A 26141-nucleotide genomic window follows, 5' to 3' on the forward strand; every position below is an offset into this window, starting at 1 on the left:
TCGTTACAAAGAAATGGTAGAGGAATGTGCCCTAGTGGGCTAAACCGGCATGGCGGCTTGTTAAACAAAAGTTGATAATTATAACAATTGATATGTTAATCCTTTGCACATGAACGCTCAACTCATTCGGAAACAATTGCAATCAATATATATATTTACGCTCAGTGTGTCGTTGTGATCTTTGTTGGAGAGTTTGGTTCTGTTGGAGAGTTTCGTCCTCACATTCTCTCTCTCTCTCTCTCGGTTAGAAGGGATATTTCAAAGTGACATTCATTAATGTCGTTATAGAATGGATGTTTCGTCGGTTGTCACGTTCAATGATACCGAATTCCTAGCTGCAGACTAGTAATTAATATCAAAGACTTGTTATTATTCTGTATCGATAGTTTAACCCCGTGGTATGGTTAAAGTTCAGTAGAGGGATGCATGGTCAAACCTATTAGCCAACTCGTAATGGAGTGGAGGCCTGTTCTTAAGGAAAGAACCCCTGGGTGGGGGTTCATATACTGAACGTAGAAAAGGCTGTCACATGACGCCTTGTCCTGTCTGTGTCCCTGGGGGCGTGCCGGTGACTTGGTAAAACTTTAAACAGAAAATACAATTCTCTCACATTAACATCTTACAAGCATCCTAACATATTCCAAATAGGTTTATCCTTATTCATTAATTTTATACAACCATTTAGATGTAAGTCTCATAGCTGAGGCTATCATATAAACATTATTATGGTAATATGGCCGTATTGTCTCTCATGAGTTTCACAACATTGTACCAGAACATAAATGTCGTTCGGTTCCCCCGTCCTGTGAGGTGGAAGAATTCCTTTGTCTCTCTATGAAACCACTCTGTCTCAAAACTGTGGCCATGAGGCAGGACATTCCCTTTGGAATTTACGTCCACCTTCTGACCACAGCAGCCTGGGTGTAGGAGACAGAGGGAGATGGTGCAGAAGTAGGGGGGATGGTGCAAGGGGAGGGGGTCAACTGTGCTCGCTGTACTCAAAGAGGGCAACGTCATGACACCTATTTCTATCATGTAAAAATGTTTAGCCACTATCAGTATCGACCTTCAGTAGGCCTATTAACCATACATATTCAACTGCCAATTTACAGTTCCCTTCAGTTGGTATAGCCTACATTATCATTCAATTTAATTACATTGTTTAGTTTACCTTAATGTGTTTCCTCTGTAAAAGCAGTCACGGCCGTGTGGTTGTTGCTGCGGATCATTAGTAAAAGATAATGTAAAAAAAAGGCATGTAGGCTAATTCAATCTTTATGGAGCAGAGTGCAGACCATAAGTAACAGTTTGAACCTGACACATGCGCAATACTTGGCCCTGTCATCACACAGTTCCATAGTTATGCAGGCAATAGACGAGGGTATAGTACACTATTCTCCCTATTATAATTATACACTAACCTTCAAGCATTCCATGGTTGAAGAACTGAATGTGGCAATTTTCAGAATGAATCAAACCTTTCTTTTGTGTGTAAAGGCTCTCCAACCAAGTTTTTTATGATTTATAAATATTTTCCTAATTCTAAATAATATAGTATTTTTAAATCTACCACTTGGTGCTGAAACGGAGACGTATATGCATATATTTAGATGGCTTTCTTTCATTGTTCCCTAATATTCTGAGCCCGTTCTCTCGAGTCTGTCGACAAAATTAAAACTAAAAGGTGCACCGTATTTAAAGGAATGGCTTAAGATAAATGTACTGAAAACCCCATTGAATAAAAACTCCACAAGAAAATCTATTGGCCAGTAAAAGGGAGGGTCTGAAATGTATTCAGTGCTCGCAAGGAAGCCACACCTGCAGAGCGCGTTACGCAACTGAATTAGGTAAGTATGAATACCAAAGACTGAGAAGTGCATAGGAAAGGCATGCTATTGGAAAAGCATAAATTCCTAATTCGGGAATCCCTGTCACGATTGTCGTTGGTAATGGAGGACCAAAACGCAGCAGGTATGTGTAAACTCATCTTGACGTTTATTAACTCAGAACGAACGTACAAAATAACAAACAAGAGAACGAACGATCAACAGACAGTCTGACAAGGCTAAACACAGAACAATCTCCCACAAATACACAGACAAACACACCCAACTAATATAGGACTTCCAATCAAAGGCAACACCACACGGCTGCCTTCAATTGGAAGTCCACCCCAATTAACTCAACATAGAAATAGATCAACCAGACTACACATAGAAATACATCAACATAGACCATAACTCAAAACCCGGAAATAATAAATCAAACGCCCTCCTAACTAACACACCACCCTGAACCACATAAAACAAATACCCTCTGCCACGTCCTGACCAAACTAAAATGACAATTAACCCTTATACTGGCCAGGACGTGACAATCCCCATAGTGAAGAAAAGTATCCCACATTGTAAAGTTCAGTATGGAGCCACTGAACTAGCTGATTCTGAGGTGTACTTTTCCTCTGGTTCCTCCTGCGTATACTATAGCGGTATTGGGCCAAAGAGAAGGGTCAGAGGTGACAGAGAGATAGATGATCTCTGTAAGTCCCTCCCTGAGCTACTCAGGGACAGAGGAGAGAAGGCTGTTCCTCTGACAATTTGGCTCTACCCTCTGGAGCGGCTGAACCCTGTAGCGACGCTTGTATGGGACATATGTATGTATGGGATGCTTGTATGTGAAGATCTGTAGTCTATGGTAGAGAGAGAGCTGGAACAATGCAGAGATGGAGTGTACAAAGATGGTGAGGGTTAGGCTTAAAACATGCAATGAAAGGTTTCATAGGAAAGCCGAGGTGCTGAGAGAGAAAGTTGGGCAGATAGGAGACCAGCTCATGCAACACAGAGATGAGCTAAGGAAAGTGCTGATGCCAGTTGTAAAGTTTTTTAGAAAATTAAGTTAGTAGAACATATAATTTGTTTTCTGTAGAAAGGCAAGCATATACATTTGATTATGTATTGTTGTAATTCTGCTGTGTATAATGTGAGATATTGCTGTGCTGTATTTCATGAGGATGTCTTTGTTTCCTGCTCACGGACTGCAGATAAAATGAGCTTTGTAGCTAAGTCTGGTTAAAAATGTATTGTGCATGCTCCCTGACAAAAATAAAATACTAATTACCTAAAAAAATAATGTTTTAATAGTACAGTTGAAGTCGGAAGTTTACATACATCTTAGCCAAATACATTTAAACTCAGTTTTTCACAATTCCTGACATTTAATCCTTGTATAAATTCCCTGTTTTTGGTCAGTTAGGACCACCACTTTATTTTAAGAATGTGAAATGTCAGAATAACAGTAGAGAGAATGATTCATTTCAGCTTTTATTTCTTTCATCACATTCCCAGTGGGTCAGAAGTTTACATACACTCAATTAGTATTTGGTAGCATTGCCTTTAAATTGTTTAACTTGAGTCAAACGTTTTGGGTAACCTTCCACAAGCTTCCCAAAATAAGTTGGGTGAATTTTGGCACATTCCTCCTGACAGAGCTGGTGTAACTGAGACAGGTTTGTAGGCCTCCTTGCTCGCACACGCTTTTTCAGTTCAGCCCAAAAAAATTCTATGGGATTGAGGTCAGGGCTTTGTGATGGCCACTCCAATGCCTTGACTTTGTTGTCCTTAAGCCATTTTGCAACAACTTTGTAAGTATGCTTGGGGTCATTGTCCATTTGAAAGACCCATTTGCGACCAAGCTTTAACTTCCTGACTGATGTCTTGAGATGTTGCTTCAATATATCCACATAATTTTCCTCCCTCATAATGCCATCTATTTTGTGAAGTGCAGCAAAGCACCCCCACAACATGATGCTGCCACCCCCGTGCTTCACGGTTAGGATGGTGTTCTTCGGCTTGCAAGCCTCCCCCTTTTTCCTCCAAACATAATGATGGTCATTATGGCCAAACAGTTCTATTTTTGTTTCATCAGACCAGAGGACATTGCTCCAAAAAGTACGATCTTTGTCCCCATGTGCAGTTGCAAACTGTAGTCTGGCTTCTTTATGGCGGTTTTGGAGCAGTGGCTTCTTCCTTGCTGAGCGGCCTTTCAGGTTAAGTCGATATAGGACTCGTTTTACTGTGGATATAGATACTTTTGTACCTGTTTCCTCCAGCATCTTCACAAGGTCCTTTGCTGTTGTTCTGGGATTGATTTGCACTTTTCGCACCAAAGTGCATTCATCTCTAGGAGACAGAACGCGTCTCCTTCCTGAGCAGTATGACGGCTGCGTGGTCCCATGGTGTTTATACTTGCGTACTATTGTTTGTACAGATGAACGTGGTACCTTCAGGCATTTGGAAATTGCTTTCAAGGATGAACCAGACTTGTGGAGGTCCACAATTCTTTTTCTGAGGTCTTGGCTGATTTATTTAGATTTCCCCATGATGTCAAGCAAGGAGGCACTGAGTTTGAAGGTAGGCCTTGAAATACATCCACAGGTACACCTCCAATTGACTCAGATGATGTCAATTAGCCTATCAGAAGCTTCTAAAGCCATGACATCATTTTCTTGAATTTTCCAAGCTGTTTAAACGCACAGTCAATGTAGTGTATGTTAACTTCTGACCCACTGGAATTGTGATACAGTGAATTTGAAGTGAAATAATCTGTCTGTAAACAATTGTTGTTGGAAAAATTACTTGTGTCATGCACAAAGTTGATGTCCTAACCGACTTGTCAAAACTATAGTTTGTTAACAAGAAATTTGTGGAGTGGTTGAAAAACGAGTTTTAATGACTCCAACCTAAGTGTATGTAAACTTCCGACTTCAACTGAAGATGTTCCTAATAAAATAAATGCTTAGAAAACTAACAGTCAGACAATAGATACAACTACTGGAGAAAGACACAGACATACCTTTACTTTTGTAGACTAAGGTACTGTCAGGGCTCTAAAGTGCGATCATTTTGTACCATACTGTACATCCAAGTACTTGTTTAGTTAGTATACTGTATATTCAGTCCCCAGGCTTAACTGTTACCACATCTGCATACAGGTTAGACAGAGAAAGAGAGACGGCTAGTGGACGAGATTCTTTCAAGTTGATTCAAACATGTATATTATTTTCCCAATAGATTGATACAGCTCAGATTTGTTTCTGTTACATTAAAAATGCACTGACTACATGAATTCTACAAAAATAAATTACATGTTTCTAATTTTAACTAAAGAAAAGATTGACAAATGTTCACAAAAAGATAACAATTTAAATGTTTTGGAGTGGGTACTGTTCCCCCTACTCATTAATAAAATACATAAAGGTAACATAAATTATCTATTGAACAGTGAGCACAAACCAACTTCAAATAAGGCTATAATAGCTAGCTACATTCCATGATTTTCACTGTGCAAAATACTTTATCAAGATGCTGGCAGAAGACGACTTCAATCAATATGAAGTACAGTTTACAGATTACATATAATAGAGCGTTTTGAGTGTTTCAACTGCCCATAAGGGCCAGTTCGTTTAGTGCTGCACATTCTTTAAACACACTGACGTATTTAAGGCAAGCATTTACACCAGGGCATGTATGTCTCTCGTTGTTACATATAGATAAATCCTGGGAATTTTGGGAAATCCTGGGAATTTTGGGAAAGTTGCTGGAATTTTGCAAATTGCAACCCTATACAGGAACAAATTGCTGCTGAAGGTTACACAACAACATGGAATGTCATTCTACTGCAATAATGCATAATGATACATATTTTGGACAGTGGATATTAGCATTTTCAAAGATTTCTTGCCTTTCATGTTCTAACATTTAAAAGACAAAATACAGATTTGTTTTCCCTGAAAATAAAACTACCGGTATGTCAACATATTCATTTGAACAGAACTGTGTTGATTTTGAAAAGAAAAAGGCATACTCAAAATGGCCTAATTTTGTCTTGACTCATAAATCATGACAGAAAGAAGAGAGAAAGAGTGAGAGCGAGAGGGTACATCTCAAAAGTATTTCCTTATTCCTTGCCTTTTGAGAAGAAGGTGAGGAATCAAGGACATGAGAAATCAAGGAAAAACCTTGAAATTCAACCAGTGCTTGAGAGAGAGAAAGAGAGGGTGATGCCCATAATGCGTTGTTGCCAAGGAAAAGAGATTCTACATGAACAGATGGTTATATGGAGGAGTGTTGACGAAATAAATATCTCCTGAGGTCTTGCTGCTCTGCTCTCAGCATTGTAAAATAATACACCCTGGACCCTCAATGACATTCAGATATACTATACTTCCTGGTCATAAAAAATTAAATAGATTTTTAAAAGCCATACACTTATTGTAAAAAGTAAACCAGTTATTTCCGTCTGTGTTTGACAACATCTCCTCTACTCCAGGGACCCTGAGTTGTGGACTTGTTTCTCTTCATTGTACATTCTAGCTCTGGTCCAGGGCATTACGTGTGGCTTGCAGATGTAGAAGTCTCAGCATCAGCAAGCCGCATGTAATGCACTGGACCAGAGCTACATACCTTCATTCGTGAGCAGCACAATGACCCATTGTCAGATGAAGTACCTCAGTGCTGATCACTGGAGTCTGTTTCAGTGGTTTCAGGTCTGACTTCACTGACCATGGCCGGGGCTGAGACTAGCTCTAGCTCAGTAACGTCTGTCACAATTAGCTGCTGGCCCCAGATTCTGACCCACCCTGGTTATTCGGAGACTGCGATTGGTTGCTGGCCTCCACTTGTGAGCCAGCCTGTTTTTTCGGAGACTGAGATTGGCCTGGGAGCAGGACCTCGACGGTGAAGCTGATGCGTTTGGACTGGAAGATACTGTAGGTGTTGTCAAACCGCAGCACATCTGAAGAAGAAAGAAAACAACATGGATGTCGCCTAAGTCAAGTCCTACACCTTTACTCCGGCCCTTGTCCTCTTTGTGTTCTTGTATGCAAGGCCTGGTTCTTATTTGCCCAGTTTCTAGACCTGAGTGGAACCTGGGTCTAGTTTTATAACATGCACCCACCTTGCTAGTTATTTGGTGACACTTTTCCCACGACCGAGCTTACATCCGCAATCGGTAAACAGTTCTGATTAGGGAGTTGTCGTTTGCGTCGCTGAGCAGTGTCCAAGTAAGAATTCGATCTAATTGATATCTGATACCCCCCTCCAAATCAAAATCAAACATGGATTCCATGTTGTGTTCTCACTTTGCATGCACACGTCTGTGTTTCACACCTTTTTGTCTAGCTAATCAGCCTTGCAGACAGGAAGCAGACAAGAAGTAGAATAGTGTGTGCGGACAAACATTGGTTTTGATTTGGAGGTGGGGTGGTAGCATCTAACAATTGGATTAAATTATTTCCTGGGCACCGCTTGGTGATGCAAACAACGCATTCCTTATCAGAACGATTCACTGACCACGGATATACCCTCAGAAGTAGGAAAAGCATCACCCAACAGGCAAAGACACAGGTCTGTAAAGTAGTCACACGGTGGGCTAGTGTTATACTGGTAGGCTGAGATCCAATCTCTGTCTAGTACCACTAGACTAGGTTCTTATGTGCCCCTACCCAAGTCTTCATGTGTCACTGTACCCCTGTTCTAACCCACTGTAGGGCCTTTCACACTACTGAGACTAATCAAACCAAGCTTTAAAGTTGCTGGAACCATGAAAAAAAGGCAATGTGAAAAGAAAATACCCAAGCCAGCACAGTTTGGTTTGGGATGGCACGATAGTGTGAAAGGGGTATAAGTTTAAAATCGCTTATGTGTCTCTGTCTAGCTGTCCTGTACTCACAGACCCCAGGCTCGCTGCAGGTGAGAGAGCCGTCTTCGGGCACCAGGTGTGCGTTGTATCTCTGGCTGGGAACCACCTCCTGCATCTGCCCTGCATTCTGCCTCTCTCCTATCTTGCCCTTCATAAACACCCCAAAGCCGATGTCTGCCCCATCACTAGAAAACTGCCACCTGCATGGGGGGAGATATTATATTACATTATATAATTATATAACCCGACACACCCGCATAGAATTGTTCCGAGAGCCGATCCGTGACCCACCAAATAACATCAATTTATTTAATCGTTTTTATGACTCCAGTCATAGGCTATTATTCCCCTCCCTGCATGAATTAATGTATATGCATGTCTAATCAACATTTAGATAAAAGGAAACTATGCCATGAAACCATGCCAGAACGACAAAATAATTTTTTTCCAATGAGATGTGGCACATTGACAACTAAAATTGCTCTGAAAAAGGGTCTTCTAATTAGCCTTCTTACCTAATGAAAGCCTATAGCCGACATAATAAAACAAGACCTTTACATTCAATATTGTTTAGATAGTAAAACTGTTTAATTGAAAAGCATATAAACAATTCCCAGAATATAGGATGCAAAACTACATTTATTTAGTAGGCTATAACCTAGGCCTGCTCAAACTTTCACCAGTGCACCGGTTTAAACTTGATATGGCCAGCGTTATGGTCTAAATCAGGGGTTCTTAAACTTTTTCAGCCTGGGACCCAAATGAGAAATTCTGTGTTTTCCTGGGACCCAAGCTTAGGAAAATATGCAACTATACATAAATATTGGTATATTTCATTGCCCTTATGCCTAAAACAAATGCAATATAGACAAAAACAAATAACAATGAAATTAAATATCCATATAAATATATATTAATGTTTATTTTCCCCCGTTAAAAACACTGTTAGATATCTGTCTAGGTTGAAACTGTTGCTGTTAAAATACAATAAATCATTTTCATTCTGAACTGGAATAAACTGATTGATCACATCACACAAATTAATAACAGAACACACACACAGGCTTTTGATAGTGCAACCCTAAGTATCACTACAGCTGAAAAATTATCAGGCCTACTGTACATCTTGCTGTAGAAATTATTGTTGAAAGAAAGTTTAGGTTGGAACTGTTGCAATAAAATACATAGTTTTTCTTTTGAACTGGAATAAACTGATTGATCACATCACACAGATGTAGACCAGAAAACACCCAAACACACAGTCCTATTGAGAGCATGTCTATTCTGGGCTCCGTTCTTGACAGTGCAATACTGAGGTCATGCTCAGCCTTGAAACTGTTTCTGTACTTGTTTTTTAAGTATGTCAGAGTTGAGAACCCTGACTCGCATAGGTATGTGGTGCCAAACTGGACCAGAACATCTACTGCTTTCTCAGTCAGGCAGGAGACAGCTGTGTTTGCCTAAAAAAGCATCTTGCTTCAATCAGTTTACTCCAGTTAAGAATAAAAAATATTATTGTATTATAACAGCAACAGTTCCAACCTAGACCAGTTTTCAACAATAATTTCTACAGTAAAATGTACAGTAGGCCTGATCATTTTTCATCTTCATTTGTACTGTTACTAGGGTTGCACTATCAGTAGCTAGCTTGCTTTGGCGAATGATAGCTATTAGCTGTGTACAAGGCCAGGAGATTGTTTGAAAGAGAAACTCACATCTACTATTGAGAATTAGTTAGTACTCCCTTATTTCTGCTTATCATCACCTGTTATAAAATGACAACAATGCCTTGCTAGCTGACTTACTTTTCCACTGTCGAAGCACTGTTTCCTGAAGCATGCTGCCCTGTTCTGAAAGAACTCCCTGGGTTTACCTTCAAGCTGTGGATGTTTGGTCAGGAGGTGTCGTTTCATTACTAAGCACTTCCCCGCACAAAACACATTGTGGGCGCTCTTCGCTTTAAGTTTCTATGAAAGAGAAACTCATCGCTGTATATGCATTTCATGACAATTGAACTCAGTCAGAACTTGTGGCTAGCATGAATCCATTTGATGACAGCGGTGAATGATGGTGAGTGGGAATGACAAGTCAGTGGCAGACAGCGCATCGTCTGCTGTTGAACGACAGTGCTGCATCGCCTGTGTCGCGGAGTAATCTTCAAGAAAACTGCAGAAAAAAGATCAGGTAAACCGCGAAGCACACGGGCACCTCCCTCTCACACTAACGCAGCTGCCAAACTGAGCAGAGACCGCTGCTAAGCAGAGAGCGCACTTGGCCAAATCAATTCCAGTAATTAATGAAATAATTATAAATTTACCCACCATTAACAGGTGCGCGACCCAACCCATACTTTAAGAAAGGCTGCAAATGAATGTCTGGAGTAACGTAATAGTTAACTGATAATAAACTAAATTAGCCTATCGTAAACAAATACCAGTAAACAAATACCTACGTTGGCCATTTTCACATGAGCTAAGCTAGCCAAGGAAAGAACACTTGGCAAAGTATTCTCGTGTGGGGGGTCGAAAAATACATTTCAGCACCACACAAATAATGGACAGTTCCCTGATCCACAGCGTGCGTGGCTGGTAGCTTATATGTCTGCCTCATCGCTCACAGAATGGAATTCGCAACACAATGCAACACAACAAGTCCTGGGTTTATAAACATTTTTTTTTATATTGATTTAAAATGTTTCGACCCGGAATATAATTGTTCTGAATCGCGAGCCGACCCGTGGGTTGAAAGAACGTTTTCATTTCACCCACCAGCTGACATTTTTGCGGATCAACCACGGGGAACCGTGGGTATCGGACTCGATGCAGGGCTACCCTACACTAGAGTTAAGGAGGGTAATAAAGAGATAGAGAGGAAAATAATGGTGGGGGTGGAAAATAAGGGATGCCGAGATAGAACAGGACAGGTATTGGGGTTAGAGAGAGGTAAGACAGAGAAAGAGGGAGGGATAGAAAGAAATAGCGGTAGTAATATCGGTCCACTCACCTGAGCACACAGCCAGGGCAGAGGATCTCATATTCTAGCTGCTGTGAGGAGCCACGGCTGACTGTTAGACACTGTTCATAGTCCACCTTCACTGACTCACGAACATAGTAGGACGTAGGCACTGTCCCAGCATAGTGGATCTTGAATACACACATATTTAGACAGAGTAAGAGGATGGATGTTGTGGGGTTACAGTGGCTTGCGAAAGTATTGACCACCTTGGCATTTTTCCTATTTTGTTGCCTTACAACCTGGAATTAGAATGGATTTTTTTGGGGGGTTATATCATTTGATTTGCACAACATGTACACGACTTTGAAGATGCAAAATATTTTTTATTGTGAATCAAACAAGAAATATGATGAAAGAACTGAAAACTTGAGCGTGCATAACTATCCCCCCCCAAAAAAAAAAGTCAATACTTTGTAGAGCCACCTTTTGCAGCAATTACAGCTGTAATTCTCTTTGGGTATGTCTCTATAAGCTTGGCACAACTAGCCACTGGGATTTCTGCCCATTCTTCAAGGCAAAACTGCTCCAGCTCCTTCAATTTGGATGGGTTCCGCTGGTGTACAGCAATCTTTAAGTCATACCACAGATTCTCAATAATCAATGGAAATCCAATTTATCAACCCATGGAGGATTTGGAGTCACACTCAAAATTAAAGTGGAAAACCACACTACAGGCTGATCCAACTTTGATGTAATGTCCTTAAAACAAGTCAAAATGAGGCTCAGTAGTGTGTGTGGCCTCCACGTGCCTGTATGAACTCCCTACAACGCCTGGGCATGCTCCTAATGAGGTGGCGGATGGTCTCCTGAGGGATCTCCTCCCAGACCTGGACTAAAGCATCCCCCAACTCCTGGACAGTCTGTGGTGCAATGTGGCGTTGGTGGATGGAGCGAGACATGTCCCAGATGTGCTCAATTGGATTCAGGTCTGGGGAACGGGCGGGCCACTCCATAGCATCAATGCCTTCCTCTTGCAGGAACTGCTGACACACTCCAGCCACATGAGGTCTAGCATTGTCTTGCATTAGGAGGAATCCAGGTCCAACCGCACCAGCATATGGTCTCACAAGGGGTCTGAGGATCTCATCTCGGTACCTAATGGCAGTCAGGCTACCTCTGGCGAGCACATGGAGGGCTGTGCGGCCCTCCAAAGAAATGCCACCCCACACCATGACTGACCCACCGCCAAACCGGTCATGCTGGAGGATGTTGCAGGCAGCAGAACGTTCTCCACGGCGTCTCCAGACTCTGTCACGTCTGTCACATGTGCTCAGTGTGAACCTACTTTCATCTATGAAGAGCACTGGGTGCCAGTGGCGAATTTGCCAATCTTGGGGTTCACTGGCAAATGCCAAACGTCCTGCACGGTGTTGGGCTGTAAGCACAACCCCCACCTGTGGACGTCGGGCCCTCATACCACCCTCATGGAGTCTGTTTCTGACCGTTTGAGCAAACACATGCACATTTGCGGCCTGCTGGAGGTCATTTTGCAGGGCTCTGGCAGTGCTCCTCCTGCTCCTCCTTGCACAAAGGCGGAGGTAGCGGTCCTGCTGCTGGGTTGTTGCCCTCCTACGGCCTCCTCCACATCTCCTGATGTACTGGCCTGTCTCCTGGTAGCGCCTCCATGCTCTGGACACTACGCTGACAGACACAGCAAACCTTCTTGCCACAGCTTGCATTGATGTGCCATCCTGGATGAGCTGCACTACCTGAGCCACTTGTGTGGGTTGTAGACTCCGTCTCATGCTACCACTAGAGTGAAAGCACCGCCAGCATTCAAAAGTGACCAAAACATCAGCCAGGAAGCATAGGAACTGAGAAGAGGTCTGTGGTCACCACCTGCAGAACCACTCCTTTATTGGGGGTGTCTTGCTAATTGCCTATAATTTCCACCTGTTGTCTATTCCATTTGCACAACAGCATGTGAAATGTATTGTCAATCAGTGTTGCTTCCTAAGTGGACAGTTTGATTTCACAGAAGTGTGATTGACTTGGAGTTACATTGTGTTGTTTAAGTGTTCCCTTTATTTTTTTGAGCAGTGTATATATATATATATATATATATTACTGAGATCATGTGACACTTATATAAAGTCCACCTGTGTGCAATCTAACTAATTATGTGACTTCTGAAGGTAATTGGTTGCACCAGATCTTATTTAGGGGCTTCATAGCAAAGGGGGTGAATACATATGCACGCACCACTTTTCCATTAAAAAAAATATATTTTTTGAAACAAGTCATTTTTTTTCATTTCACTTCACCAATTTGGACTATTTTGTGCATGTCCATTACATAAAATCCAAATAAAATTATTCAACAAAATAGTTAAAACACCAAGGGGGATGAATACTTTTGCAAGACACTGTAGCTGATAAAAATGTTATGAAAGTCAGCAGGACATTTTTTAGGGAAGAACTTACAAGGAAATAAAAAAGAAAGCTTTACTTTCTACAACTATGAATCTGCTGCGGTTACATGTTTTATCATAGGCTTTTGCGCTTCGCATACTTTCAGTTGAGAAATAAAAGTCCAGAGTATCAGCCTCAGAGTTGAATTTTGTAATTTATTTGCATAATAACAAGACCAACAATTTTCTTTAGACCACCTTACTGGCTAATGATTTCATCTTCCTAAACAGTCTGAGCCCTCAGCTCAAGCAAACCAAGGATTTGAGAAATACTGACTGACCAAACACAGACGGAAGTAAAAAATGCTGGTTGCAGCAGTAATTGAGAACCACCGGGGGGGGAGGGGGCCAATAAGGGGTGATTGTATTCCATATGTGAGTGAAGGGTGAGAAAGATGGGATGGTTCACCTCAACCATAAGAATAGGGCAATTAGCATTGGTCCACAGTCAAATCACACAAGACCATTCATTACATGTCTAGGATAACACAGCAAGCCATGGGAAATGTTGAGCTGAGCACAGGTGCAGACACAAACAGGACCTTGATCCAAATGCATTTGTGGCACTGTCAACGATAAAGGTGTTAAAAATGATCTTTAAAACTTGACTGACTGTTGCATAATCTGCCTGTAGTGTACACACAGACCCAGTCCGATCTCACTCTACAGCAAATAAGCTATAAATGTCGGATGAAACAGATTATTTTTTTATGTAATATCTACATAGGCGTACAGAGGCCCATTATCAGCAACCATCACTCCTGTGTTCCAATGGCACGTTGTGTTAGTTAATCCAAGTCTATTGTTTTAAAAGGCTAATTGATCATTAGAAAACCCTTTTGCAATTATGTTAGCCCAGCTGAAAACTGTTGTTCTAATTTAAGAAGCAATAAAATTGGCCTTCTTTAGACTAGTTGTGTATCTGGAGCATCAGTATTTGTAGGTTCGATTACAGGCTCAAAATGGCCAGAAACAAATAACTTTCTTCTGAAGCTCATCAGTCTATTCTTGTTTGGAGAAATGAAGGTTATTCCTCTAGCGCCTCTTCAACCTCAGGAGGCTGAAGAAATGTGGCTCGTCACCCAAAACCCTGACAAACTTTTACAGATACACAATCGAGAGCATCCTGTCGGGCCGTATCACAGCTTGTACGGCATCTGCACCGCCCTCAACCGCAAAGCTCTCCAGAGGGTGCTGCGGTCTGCACAACGCATCACCGGGGGAAAACTACCTGCCCTCCATGACACCTACACCACCCGATGTCACAGGAAGGCCATAAAGATCATCAAGGACAACAACCACCCGAGCCACTGCATATTCACAACGCTACCATCCAGAAGGCGAGGTCAGTACAGGTGCATCAAAGCTGGGACCGAGAGACTGAAAAACAGCTTCTATCGCAAGGCCATCAGACTGCTAAACAGCAATCACGAACTCAGAGAGGCTGCTGCCTACATTGAGACCCAATCACTGGCCACTTTAATAAATAGATCACTAGTCACTTTAAACAATGGCACTTTAAATAATGCCACTAATAATGTTTACATATCTTACATTACTCATATCACATGTATATACTGTATTTTATACCTTCTACTGCACCTTCCTTATGCCGCTCTGCCATCGCTCATCCATATACTTACAGTTGAAGTCGGAAGTTTACATACACCTTAGCCAAATATATTTAAACTCAGTTTTTCCACAATTCCTGACATTAAATCCTAGTAAAATTCCCTGTCTTAGGTCAGTTAGGATCACAACCTTATTTTAAGAATGTGACATGTCAGAATAATAGTAGAGAGAATGATTTATTTCAGCTTTTATTTCTTTCATCACATTCCCAGTGGGTCAGAAGTTTACATACACTCAATTAGTATTTGGTAGCATTGCCTTTAAATTGTTTAACTTGGGTCAAACGTTTCGGGTAGCCTTCCATAAGCTTCCCACAATAAGTTGGGTGAATTTTGGCCCATTCCTCCTGACACAGCTGGTGTAATGGAAGTCAGGTGAGTAGGCCTCCTTGCTCGCACATGCTTTTTCAGTTCTGCCCACACATTTTCTATAGGATTGAGGTCAGGGCTTTGTGATGGCTACTCCAATACCTTGACTTTGTTGTCCTTAACTTCTTTGGGATAGGGGGCAGTATTTTCACAGCTGGATAAAAAACGTACCCGATTTAATCTGGTTACTACTCCTGCCTAGAAACTAGAATATGCATATAATTAGTAGATTTGGATAGAAAACACTCTAAAGTTTCTAACACTGTTTGAATGGTGTCTGTGAGTATAACAGAACTCATATGGCAGGCCAAAACCTGAGAAGATTCCATACAGGAAGTGCCCTGTCTGACAATTTGTTGTCATTCTGTTGCATCTCTATCAAAAATACAGCATCTGTGCTGTAACGTGACACTTTCTAAGGCTTCCATTGGCTCTCTAAAGCCACCAGAAAGTGGAATGGGGTGTCTGCTGTCTCTGGGCAAAGAACAGCAGCAGAATTTGTGAGTGGTCAGCCTGGGGACAGTGACACTGGAGATGCGCGGTCACGAGACTACTCCATTTTTTTCTTTCAGCCTTTGAATGAATACAACGTTGCCCGGTTGAAATATTATCGCTATTTTACGAGAAAAATAGCATAAAAATTGATGTTAAACAGCCTTTGACATGCTTCTAAGTACGGTAATGGAATATTTTTAATTTTTTTGTCACGAAATGCGCTCGCGCGTCACCCTTCAGATAGTGACCTGAACGCACGAACAAAACAGAGCTATTTGGATATAACTATGGATTATTTGGAACCAAAACAACATTTGTTGTTGAAGTAGAAGTCCTGGGAGTGCATTCTGACGAAGAACAGCAAATGTAATCACATTTTTCTAATAGTAATTCTGAGTTTAGGTTGTCCCAAACTTGGTGGGTGTCAAAATAGCTAGCCGTGATGGCCGAGCTATTTACTCAGAATATTGCAAAATGTGATTTCGCCAAAAAATGTATTTTAAAATCTGACACCGCGATTGCATAAAGGAGTTCTGTATCTATAATTCTTAAAATAATTGTTATGTATTTTGTGAACGTTTATCATGAGTAATTTAGTAAATTCACCGGATGTTTTCGGTGGGTATGCTAGTTCTGAACATCACATGCTAATTTAAAAAGCTGGTTTTTGATATAAATATGAACTTGATTGAACAAAACATGCATGTATTGTATAACATAATGTCCTAGGAGTGTCATCTGATGAAGACCATCAAAGGTTAGTGCTGCATTTAGCTGTGGTTTGGGTTTATGTGACATATATGCTTGCTTGGAAAATGGCTGTGTGATTATTTGTGTCTATGTACTCTCCTAACATAATCTAATGTTTTGCTTTGGCTGTAAAGCCTTTTTGAAATCGGACAATGTGTTTAGATTAACGAGAGTCTTATCTTTAAAATGGTGTAAAATAGTTGATTGTTTGAGAAAATTGAATTGTGGTATTTTAGTTGGTTTTGTATTTTGCGCCGTGCGATGCCATTGGCTGTTGGCTAGGGGATCCGCAGGCGGAACGGGGTCCTCAACAGGTTAAGCCATTTTACTACAACTTAGGAAGTATGCTTGTGGTCATTGTCTATTTGGAGACTCATTTGCGACCATGCTTTAACTTCCTGACTGATGTCTTGAGATGTTGCGTCAATATATCCATATAATTATCCGTCCTCCTGATGCCATCTATTTTGTGACGTGCACCAGTCCCTCCTGCAGCAAAGCACCCCCACAACATGATGCTGCCACCCCCGTGCTTCACGGTTGGGATGGTGTTCTTCAGCTTGCAAGCCTCCCCCTTTTTCCCCCAAACATAACGATGGTCATTATGGCCAAACAGTTTCATCAGACCAGAGAACATTTCTCCAAAAAGTACGATCTTTGTCCCCATGTGCAGTTGCAAACTGTAGTCTGGCTTTTTTATTATGGCGTTTTGGAGCAGTGGCTTCTTCCTTGCTGAGCAGCCTTTCAGGTTATGTCGATATAGGACTCGTTTTACTGTGGATATAGATACTTTTGTACCTGTTTCCTCCAGCATCTTCACAAGGTCCTTTGCTTGTAACGGCTGTTGTAGAGAGGGGACCAAAGCGCAGCGTGTTGAGTGCTCATTATGATATTTATTAACTCAAAAAACACTAAAGACAAAATAACAAATGGCAAACGATCAGAATACAGTTCTGTCAGGTACAGAGACTAAACAGAAAATAACTGGCCACAAACACAGGTGGAAAAAACCCCTACTTAAATATGATCTCCAATTATAGACAACGAGGACCAGCTGCCTCTAATTGGAGATCACCCCCCAAAAAACATAGAAATAGAAACCTAGAACTTAAACATAGAAATAGAAAACATAGAAAAACACAAAACACCCCCTGTCACGCCCTGACCTACTCTACCATAGAAAATAATATCTTACTATGGTCAGGACGTGACAATACCCCCCCAAAGGTGCAGACTCCGAATGCCACTAAACATACACAACAAAAAAACAAAAGGGAGGGTTGGGTGGGTAACTCTTATCTATGGCAGCTCAAATGCAGTCCACATAACCTCCAGCAGAGGCGGCGGCTCCGGATCGGGGCGTAACCCCCGCTCCACCTGCTGATCCCTCTGCTTTAGTACCCCCGGACCGTAGATCATCTCAGGAGGCTCCGGGCTGCAGGCCGCCGTCTCAGGAGGCTCCGGACTGGGGAGCGTCGCTGGAGGCTCCGGACTGGGGAGCGTCGCTGGAGGCTCCGGACTGGGGAGCGTCGCTGGAGGTCTGATGTGTGAGACTGGCATAGGTGGCGCCAGACTGGTAACACGCACCTCAGGTCGAGTGCGGGGAGGAGGCACAGGACATGCTGGGCTGTGGAGGCGCACCGGAGGTCTGATGCGTAGGACCGGTACAGGTGGCACGGGCTGATGACACGCACCTCAGGGCGAGTGCGGAGAGGAGGCACAGGACGTACCGGGCTGTTGAGACGTACTGGAGACCTGGTGTGTATAGCCGGTATCACTTGTTCCGGAACTTCCACACACTTCTCAGGACGAGTACGGGGAGCTGACTCAGGTGGCACCAAACTGACGACACGTTTCTTTGGGAAAAACTTGTGCGTCCTCCACCAACTCAATAACTCTCCCATTTCTCCCTTCTCCAAATTTTCTTTCTCCTCCCGGATTGTCTCTGGTTTACTCCTCGGCTCCGCCGACTGCTCCATGTGCCCCCCCCCAAAAAAATGATTTGGGTTTCTGTAGCCTCTCGTGCCTCCCTGGCAGGCTTCTATATCTGTCTATTACTTGGCCCCAAGTCCAGTTTACCCTGTCTAGCCTCTCCTTCAGAGACCAGGTATCCATCTCCTCCCGAGCACGCTGCTTGATCCAGTTGTGGTGGGCAGTTCTGTAACGGCTGTCGTAGAGAGGGGACCAAAGCGTAGCGTGTTGAGTGCTCATTATGATATTTATTAACTCAAAAAACACTAAAGACAAAATAACAAATGATCAGAATACAGTTCTGTCAGGTACAGAGACTAAACAGAAAATAACTGCCCACAAACACAGGTGGAAAAAAAAACGTACTTATATATGATCTCCAATTAGAGACAACGAGGACCAGCTGCCTCTAATTGGAGATCATCCAAAAAAAACAACACAGAAATAGAAACCTAGAACTTAAACATAGAAATAGAAAACAGAAAACACCCCGTCACGCCCTGACCTACTCTACCATAGAAAATAATATCTTACTATGGTCAGGACGTGACATTGCTGTTGTTCTGCGATTGATTTACACTTTTCACACCAAAGTACGTTCATCTCTAAAAGACAGAACGTGTCTCCTTCCTGAGCGGTATGACGGCTGCGTGGTCCCGTGGTGTTTATACTTGCGTACTACTGTTTGGAAATTGCTCTCAAGGATGAACCAGACTTGTGGAGGTCTACAATGTTTTTCTGAGGTCTTGGCTCATTTCATTTGATTTTCCCATGATGTCAAGCAAAGAGGCACTGGGTTTGAAGGTAGGCCTTGAAATACATCCACAGGTACACCTCCAATTGACTCAAACAATGTCAATTAGCCTATCAGAAGCTTCTTGAAGCCATGAATTCATTTTCTGGAATTTTCCAAGCTGTTTAAAGGCACAGTCAACTTAGTGTTTGTAAACTTCTGACCCACTGGAATTGTGATACAGTGAATTATAAGTGAAATAACCTGACTGTAAACAATTGTTGGAAAAATTACTTGTGTCATGCACAAAGTAGATGTCCTAACCGACTTGCCAAAACTATGGTTTGTTAACAAGAAATTTGTGGAGTGGTTGAAAAACGAATTTAATGCCTCAAACCTAAGTGTATGTAAACTTCCGACTTCAACTGTATACAATGAGTGTACAAAACATAAGGAACACCATCCAAATATTGAGTTTTGCCCACTGAACAGCATCAATTCATCGGGGCATGGACTCTACAAGGTGTCAAAAGCATTTCACTGGAATGCTGGCCAATGTTGACTCCAATGCTTCCCACAGTTGTGTCAAGTTGGCTGGGTGTTCTTTGGGTGGTGGACCACACACACAGGAAACTGTTGAGAGTGAAAAACCCAGCAGCATTCTTGACAAATCGACACTGGCACCTACTACCATACCCCATTCAAAGGCACCTAAATATTTTGTCTTGCCCATTCACCCTCTGAATGGTACACAATTCATCGCTCAATTGTCTCAAGGATTGAAAATCCTTCTTTAACCCATCTCCCTTTCATCTACACTGATTGAAATGGATTTAACAAGTGACATCAATAAGGGACCATAACCTTATTGTCTATAGTCTATGTCAAAGAAAGAGCAGGTGTTCCTAATGTTTTGTACACTCAGTGTATATTTAACGTTTTTTCACAGACTGTATTTAACACCAAGGATTTGTTTTACAATGAAATTGGCCCCAACTCCCAACTGTTCACCGTGTACCCTAAATCAGGTAGACACATTCTTTCATATGATGTGGGAGTGCCCTGCAGTTAAATGCTTCTGGCAAAAAAGTTACAAAATTCATTTTGAAGTGCATGAATGTAAATATTCAATGCTTTCCATCTACTATGTTACTTAACGATGATAGCTCATTGAATCTCTTAATCAATCAGAGATTATTACTGCTGGCAGGTGCCACTGCCGCAAAAAAGTTGTTGGCTCATAGATGGCTATCACCTCACTCTCTCCCAATTCACCAGTGGATACAGTTACTATTAGAAGTTCTAACATTAGAAATATCAACAGGGAGAATGAATTGTGCTAGTCAAGGAACAATTGAGGCCTGGACAAATATACTTGACTCTGTAAAGAATAACCTAAGCTAAAGCCCAACAAATACACACATCCAAATATACACACTATATGACCAAAAGTACGTGGACACCTGCTCGTCAAACATCTCATTCCAAAATCATGGGCATTAATATGGAGTTGGTCCCCCCTTTGCTGCTATAACAGCCACCACTCTTCTGGGAAGGCTTTCCACTAGATGTTGGAACATTGTGGCAGGGATTTGCTTCAATTCAGCCACAAGAGCATTAGTGATGTCGGGCACTGATGTTGGCCGATTAGGCCTGGCTCGCAATTCATACCAAAGGTGTTCGATGGAGTTGAGGTCAGGGCTCTTTGCAGGCCCGGCAAGTTCATCCACACCGATCTCGACAAACCATTTCTGTATGGACCTCACTTTGTGCACGGGGAGCATTGTCATGCTGAAAAAGGAAAGGGCCTTCCCCAAACTGATGCCAAAAAGTTATAAGCACAGACTTGTCTAGAATGTCATTGTATGCTGTAGCGTAAAAATTTCCCTTAACTGGAACAAAGGGGCCTAGCCCGAACCATGAAATACAGCCCCAGACCATTATTCCTCCTCCACCAAACTTTACAGTTGGCACTATGCATTCGGGCAGGTAGCGTTCTCCTGGCATCTGCCAAACCCAGATTGTCCGTTGGACTGCCAGATGGTGAAAGTGTGATTCATCACTCCAGAAAATGCGTTTCCACTGCTCCAGAGTCCAATGGAGACGAGCTATACACCACTCTAGCCGACGCTTGGCATTGCGCATGGTGATCTTAGGCTTATGTGCGGCTGCTCTGCCATGGATACCTATTTTATGAAGCTCCCGACGAACAGTTATTGCACTGACATTGTTTCCAGAGGCAGTTTGGATCTTGGTAGTGAGTGTTGCAACCGAGTTAATATTGTGAGTAATTGTTTGTAGAGTTAAAGAAACAATTGTAAAGTAAAAAAAAAAATTTGTTCATGAGCATGGGCATTGTAATGCGGTGGTTACGCAAAATCATGGGGGGAAAAGAGAGACCAGTCATGTACTGGAGTAAATGGTTGGGCTCCAGAGAGGCACAGCGGTCTAAGACACTGCATCTCAGTGCAAGAGGTGTCATTACAGTCCTTGGTTCAAATCCAGATTGTATCCCATAGGGTGGCGAACAATTGGCCTAGGGTCGTTCGGGTTTGGCCGGGGTAAGCCGTCATTGTAAATAAGAATTTGTTCTTAACTGACTTGCCTAGTTACATAAAATAAAATGTTAAGACTTGGCAAGAGGAATGCCGCCGTGTCTGAGTGCAGTACAGGCGAGAGAACACTGCTTTGATTACAATGGGCCAAAAAAGTAGACCTGTATATTAATCTTAAAATAGTAGACATTAATGAGTGTGAAGCAAATAGTGAATATCCAATGGAGATTGGTTATAGTATATAGAGTAAAGGTTGGGGTGGATTAAAGCACAAGTGATTCAAAGAGTGGAGGACAGTAGCCTCTCTGTAAACAGAAATGATCATGTTTGTCTGTAATTAAAACTTTGTGTTGTGAATTAAGATTTAGCATAGTGAAAACGAACGAAATGTACATTTTCTCTTCCAGGAGAGGATAGGGTGTTCATATCTCTCCCTTTGAAATATTTCCGAGGCTGTTGTCTTGGGAGAGCAGTTAGTGAAATTCTGCACTTCTATTAAGTAGTGGGCGTTCCCTGTAGCTCAGTTGGTAGAGCATGGTGTTTGCAACGCCAGGGTTGTGGGTTCGATTCCCACGGGGGGCCAGCACAGAAAAAAAAAGAAAAAGAAAATATGTATGAAATGTATGCATTCACTACTGTAAGTCGCTCTAGATAAGAGCGTCTGCTAAATGACTAAAATGTAAGTATAAAGTTACCTGGATCCGGCCGTAAAAGGAGGTCCCAAGGCCTGGCCATATGTCCACCAGAGGGCATCTTTGAAAAGCATTTGATAGCCTTCAATAGCGACTGTACTAGAGAATTTTAAACCTTTTTTTGTAAGAACATAGAATATGGGACTAATTTTAAGAAATTTTGCTTAATTAATTTGATTAATATTATGGTGTTTCTATTCCAAGAAAAACGAAAAACCTTCTGGGTTTCTGTTAGTATGGAACCGAAAATATGGCACTGACAACGTGACGGTCGGGAGTAGGCTACAGTACTGGGCTATTTAGCTAAAGAATCCCCGTGTCGTGCAGGCACGCAGGAGACCGGGGTTCAATTCCCTGATGGGGAGGAAGGAGTAGGCTGTCCTTGTAAATAAGAATTTGTTCTTAACTGACTTGCCTAGTTAAATAAAGGTTACACTAAGAGCATTACAATTACACAATTAGGGTGTAGAAATGTTGTCTAACCAATACCCAAACGGAGATTCAGTCAAAATAAAAATCTCATTGATTTATCAAGACCAATCCCCATGCTCGTCTCAGAGCAGCACGAAACGGTGCCAAAATAGTTGTAGGTTATTGCTTCAAATCCTATTGCTTCTAACTTCAATATGCTCTTTAAATAAATAAGACCTACACCACTTTCAACAGCACATTACTCAACACTAGTGAGACTCATGCCGCCTACAGTATATTTTTTGATATGACGTGACTCTCCGCCAATAATTACATATAGAGGATTGGAGGATTCTAAATTAAAACCAAAAGCTGCCTCATTGGTCTCCCGGTGGCAGCCGGCACGGGTATCTGTACCAACGCATTTGCATTGCGATGCGGTGACTTAGCTATGCCACTGGGGAGGCCCCATCCACAAAGTATCAAAATACAGAGAGGTGTTGGTAAAGGTATATTGTCCTGCTTATACCCCATAATGGGCTGTTATAATACTGTACATGGTGTCCAGGTCAGGATAACCAAAACATGTATTTATTAAAGACTATCAGAAAGAATGTTGGTACTTATTTATTTTGATCCAAAGCCATGAATGAGTGAGTCATGAATGACTGAGTATTTTGGCCTTTATTCAGATTTTCAGATTTATTCAGATTTTATATAGGTGCCGCTATATGACTGTGCAATCAACTTGATAATATAACGATATTTTGGAGGTTATTTCGTTTTCAAAAAAACAAAAGTGAGCGATTTGTAATCTGAATAAAGGCCAAAATAATATTTGTCAAGGCCAAAACATTTATTTCTGTTTTAGAGGGAGAGAAACGCTGGGCCAATTGAGCACCGCCCTAAATAAATAAAATGGGGCTCCCAATCAGGGTCAGATGAGATACATAATAATACTTTTTGTTGTATTATTTGTTTTGTCTTTTCTGGTGGATAAAACTGAAATTGCAGCCAATCCCGGCTGGTTGTGATACAACCAACCTAACTTAGAAATACATTTGATGATAGAATTCTCCCCCTACCTTCCTTCTAAGTCTATTGTCCAACTACCTGCTAATAGCCATAATGGCGCTGTACAACATGACCGTGTGTGTTTGAAAGAGTATTTTACAGTAAGCAACAATTTGTTTACCTTCATTAGACAACTTTGTTCCAATATTTCTGTAATTCAGTGATATTTATTCCCATAGTAATTTGTTATGGATCCATAACTAAATAAATATCGGCATTGTGAAAGACTATTTTTATCATTATTTTATTAACGAAAGCATAAAGATGCCATTATTAGTTACATTGTTTTTGTTTGAATGTGCAGACTGGCACTAAGAACAGCGGGAACGTTTCCCTAGTCAGCGCCATTATTAGTGCAATGCCCTTTAAAGTGTTGCTCTGTGCTACCCAGTGTGGCGGGGTGGGCATCCACCCCCCTTCCTCTTTCCCCATGGGCTAGGTCCGTCTTCTGTGCGCAGCTTTGCGGCCCATCCCGTGCCCCCTGCCCTCGTGCCTTGAACCTCATGCGCTTTCAGTGGATACAGCTGGAGAACTACAAGGCAATCCCATTGTGCGTCACTCGGGAGCCATGACTAATATGACCAATAAATATGGTCCTGCTAATAACAGGGTTAATAATATATCTGTGAGAATATCCAAGGGGCTTTTATATAATTCTAAATTAATAATAATAATCGCTTTGCTTATAAAATAACAATATTTTGGAGATGGTTTTGCTTTCAAATAACGTCAAATGAGCGAGAAAAAGGCCATTCTTGAACACGGGGTGAGACATTGTTACTAATTTGCAAATAAAGCCAGTTTGTTATTTAGAATTAGAATTGCGCCACTCAGGCGCTGTACAACGTGACCGGTCGGGAGTGGGCTACAGTACTACAGTAAGAGCAAAATAATCCTAACAAAATAAAAGAATAAAAATCTTGTGTAACAACAGTTTTAGTAAGTAATACTGAAGTCGTACACAATTATCAGTTTCTATTTAGGTTTATGTCGCCCATTCATTGTCAGTTAGAGACACAGTAGGACCCAAAAGCATAATCAGTGCTCCAACTCCCCTTGCACTGGTCTGGAGTAATGAAGTGGTGACGCAGGGTACCGTACTAAACCACAAATTACCTCTAAGTCCCGCAGCATAATGAGTTCTCCTGATAAGAAATGTACTGAAAAACCCAATGTAAACCTGGAACACAGAATGTTTTAAATGTCTTTAAATAATCAGTCTGAAGTATAGAGAAAGAAAAGAGAAAGAACAGAATCAAATAAGAACAGACTCACTTTATGGTGTTGTATAACCTCTGTTCTGACTTTCTGGTCACCCTCGCCAGAAAGGCTAGAGACAAATCTTACCTAATAAGTATAATATGTAATGCTGGTAAATATGAAGAAGTGTATTGCTGTTGTTGTTTTTCATCTTTGCTTCAATTCTCACCAGATTGGGTCTGCTGAATGGTCGGGAGTTCTCCCTAAGGGTTAGCCCTCAAACTCCCTGACCCTGTAACTCTGCGGTGAGGTTGCCAATTTGATATGAGAATATAAGCCAGTTTGCTAAATGGTTTCAACATTGTGTTGTTGTTCTCTTTGACATTTGTCTTAGAAATTTGTATTAAGAATGTAATAATTAGTCATTACAGTGAATAGTTTTGTCTGGATTTCCTGAATCAGAAATGCCCTAAACTGTTGTTCTGGTCTGTCTTCTCTCGAGGTTATGGCGATAGTGACTCCAGATGGTATCTCGATGCATGGAAGGGATAATTAGACCGAGAGCAGTGTGAGCCTCACCCCCTCTTACCGGCTGAAGTAATGGCGACAATGGCGTTCACTATTCTTCACCACTTCTACCTTAGACTTGAGTCCGAGACAGCAACCTGTGTAGTGTACAGCCTCCAGTCGAAGCTATCAACTGCCTTTTCTCTCAGGAGTGCGGCATGAGTCCTGGGAACGTCCATGTGGAGTGAGCATAGAGAGAGATCACATCCAAACTTCTCTCATGCTGCTGGTGTACTGTTCGGAAAAAGGATAAAACAGAATGGACCATAAAGGATGGTGGTGGTGGCTCAGGTGAGAGATTTGTCTGCTTGGAAAAAATCGGATTACTCCCCAGATATTGAAACCGGGACATTATGAAGGGCCATCCACTTTGACAGGCATTAGTTACATGTGTGCCATTGTGCGGATGAACTGTAAAGCTAAGACACCAGAAGAATGAGTGCCGGAAGGGAGGGGGGTGGTCAACCGTGCCCGTAATTGATTTAGGGTTGCCCAAAAATTTTTTTATTTTGGGGTATAAGGTTGATTGTGGGGGTCTCCACACTGGGAGATTTATAGTAATTTAGACAA

The 26141-nt window shown here is 41.8% G+C and overlaps 1 protein-coding gene across 3 annotated transcripts in view; it reads right to left on the reverse strand.

Moving 5' to 3' along the window:
* Positions 1 to 4781: 4781 nt before the first annotated feature.
* Positions 4782 to 26141, reverse strand: part of LOC106584883 (SEC14-like protein 2) — a 51861-nt gene continuing 30501 nt past the window's right edge. For all 3 annotated transcript variants that reach the window (XM_045706674.1, XM_014170488.2, XM_014170489.2), the window contains 3 exons: positions 10702 to 10841; positions 7729 to 7898; positions 4782 to 6792 (listed from right to left, as the gene is read on the reverse strand). In XM_045706674.1, coding sequence (XP_045562630.1) covers positions 6608 to 6792; positions 7729 to 7898; positions 10702 to 10841 — 495 coding nt within the window. In that variant the 3' untranslated portion in view covers positions 4782 to 6607. The remainder of the gene's footprint in view (positions 6793 to 7728; positions 7899 to 10701; positions 10842 to 26141) is intronic.

The sequence above is a fragment of the Salmo salar genome, chromosome ssa24 (genome assembly GCF_905237065.1).
Source record: "Salmo salar chromosome ssa24, Ssal_v3.1, whole genome shotgun sequence".
Lineage (NCBI taxonomy): Eukaryota > Metazoa > Chordata > Actinopteri > Salmoniformes > Salmonidae > Salmo > Salmo salar.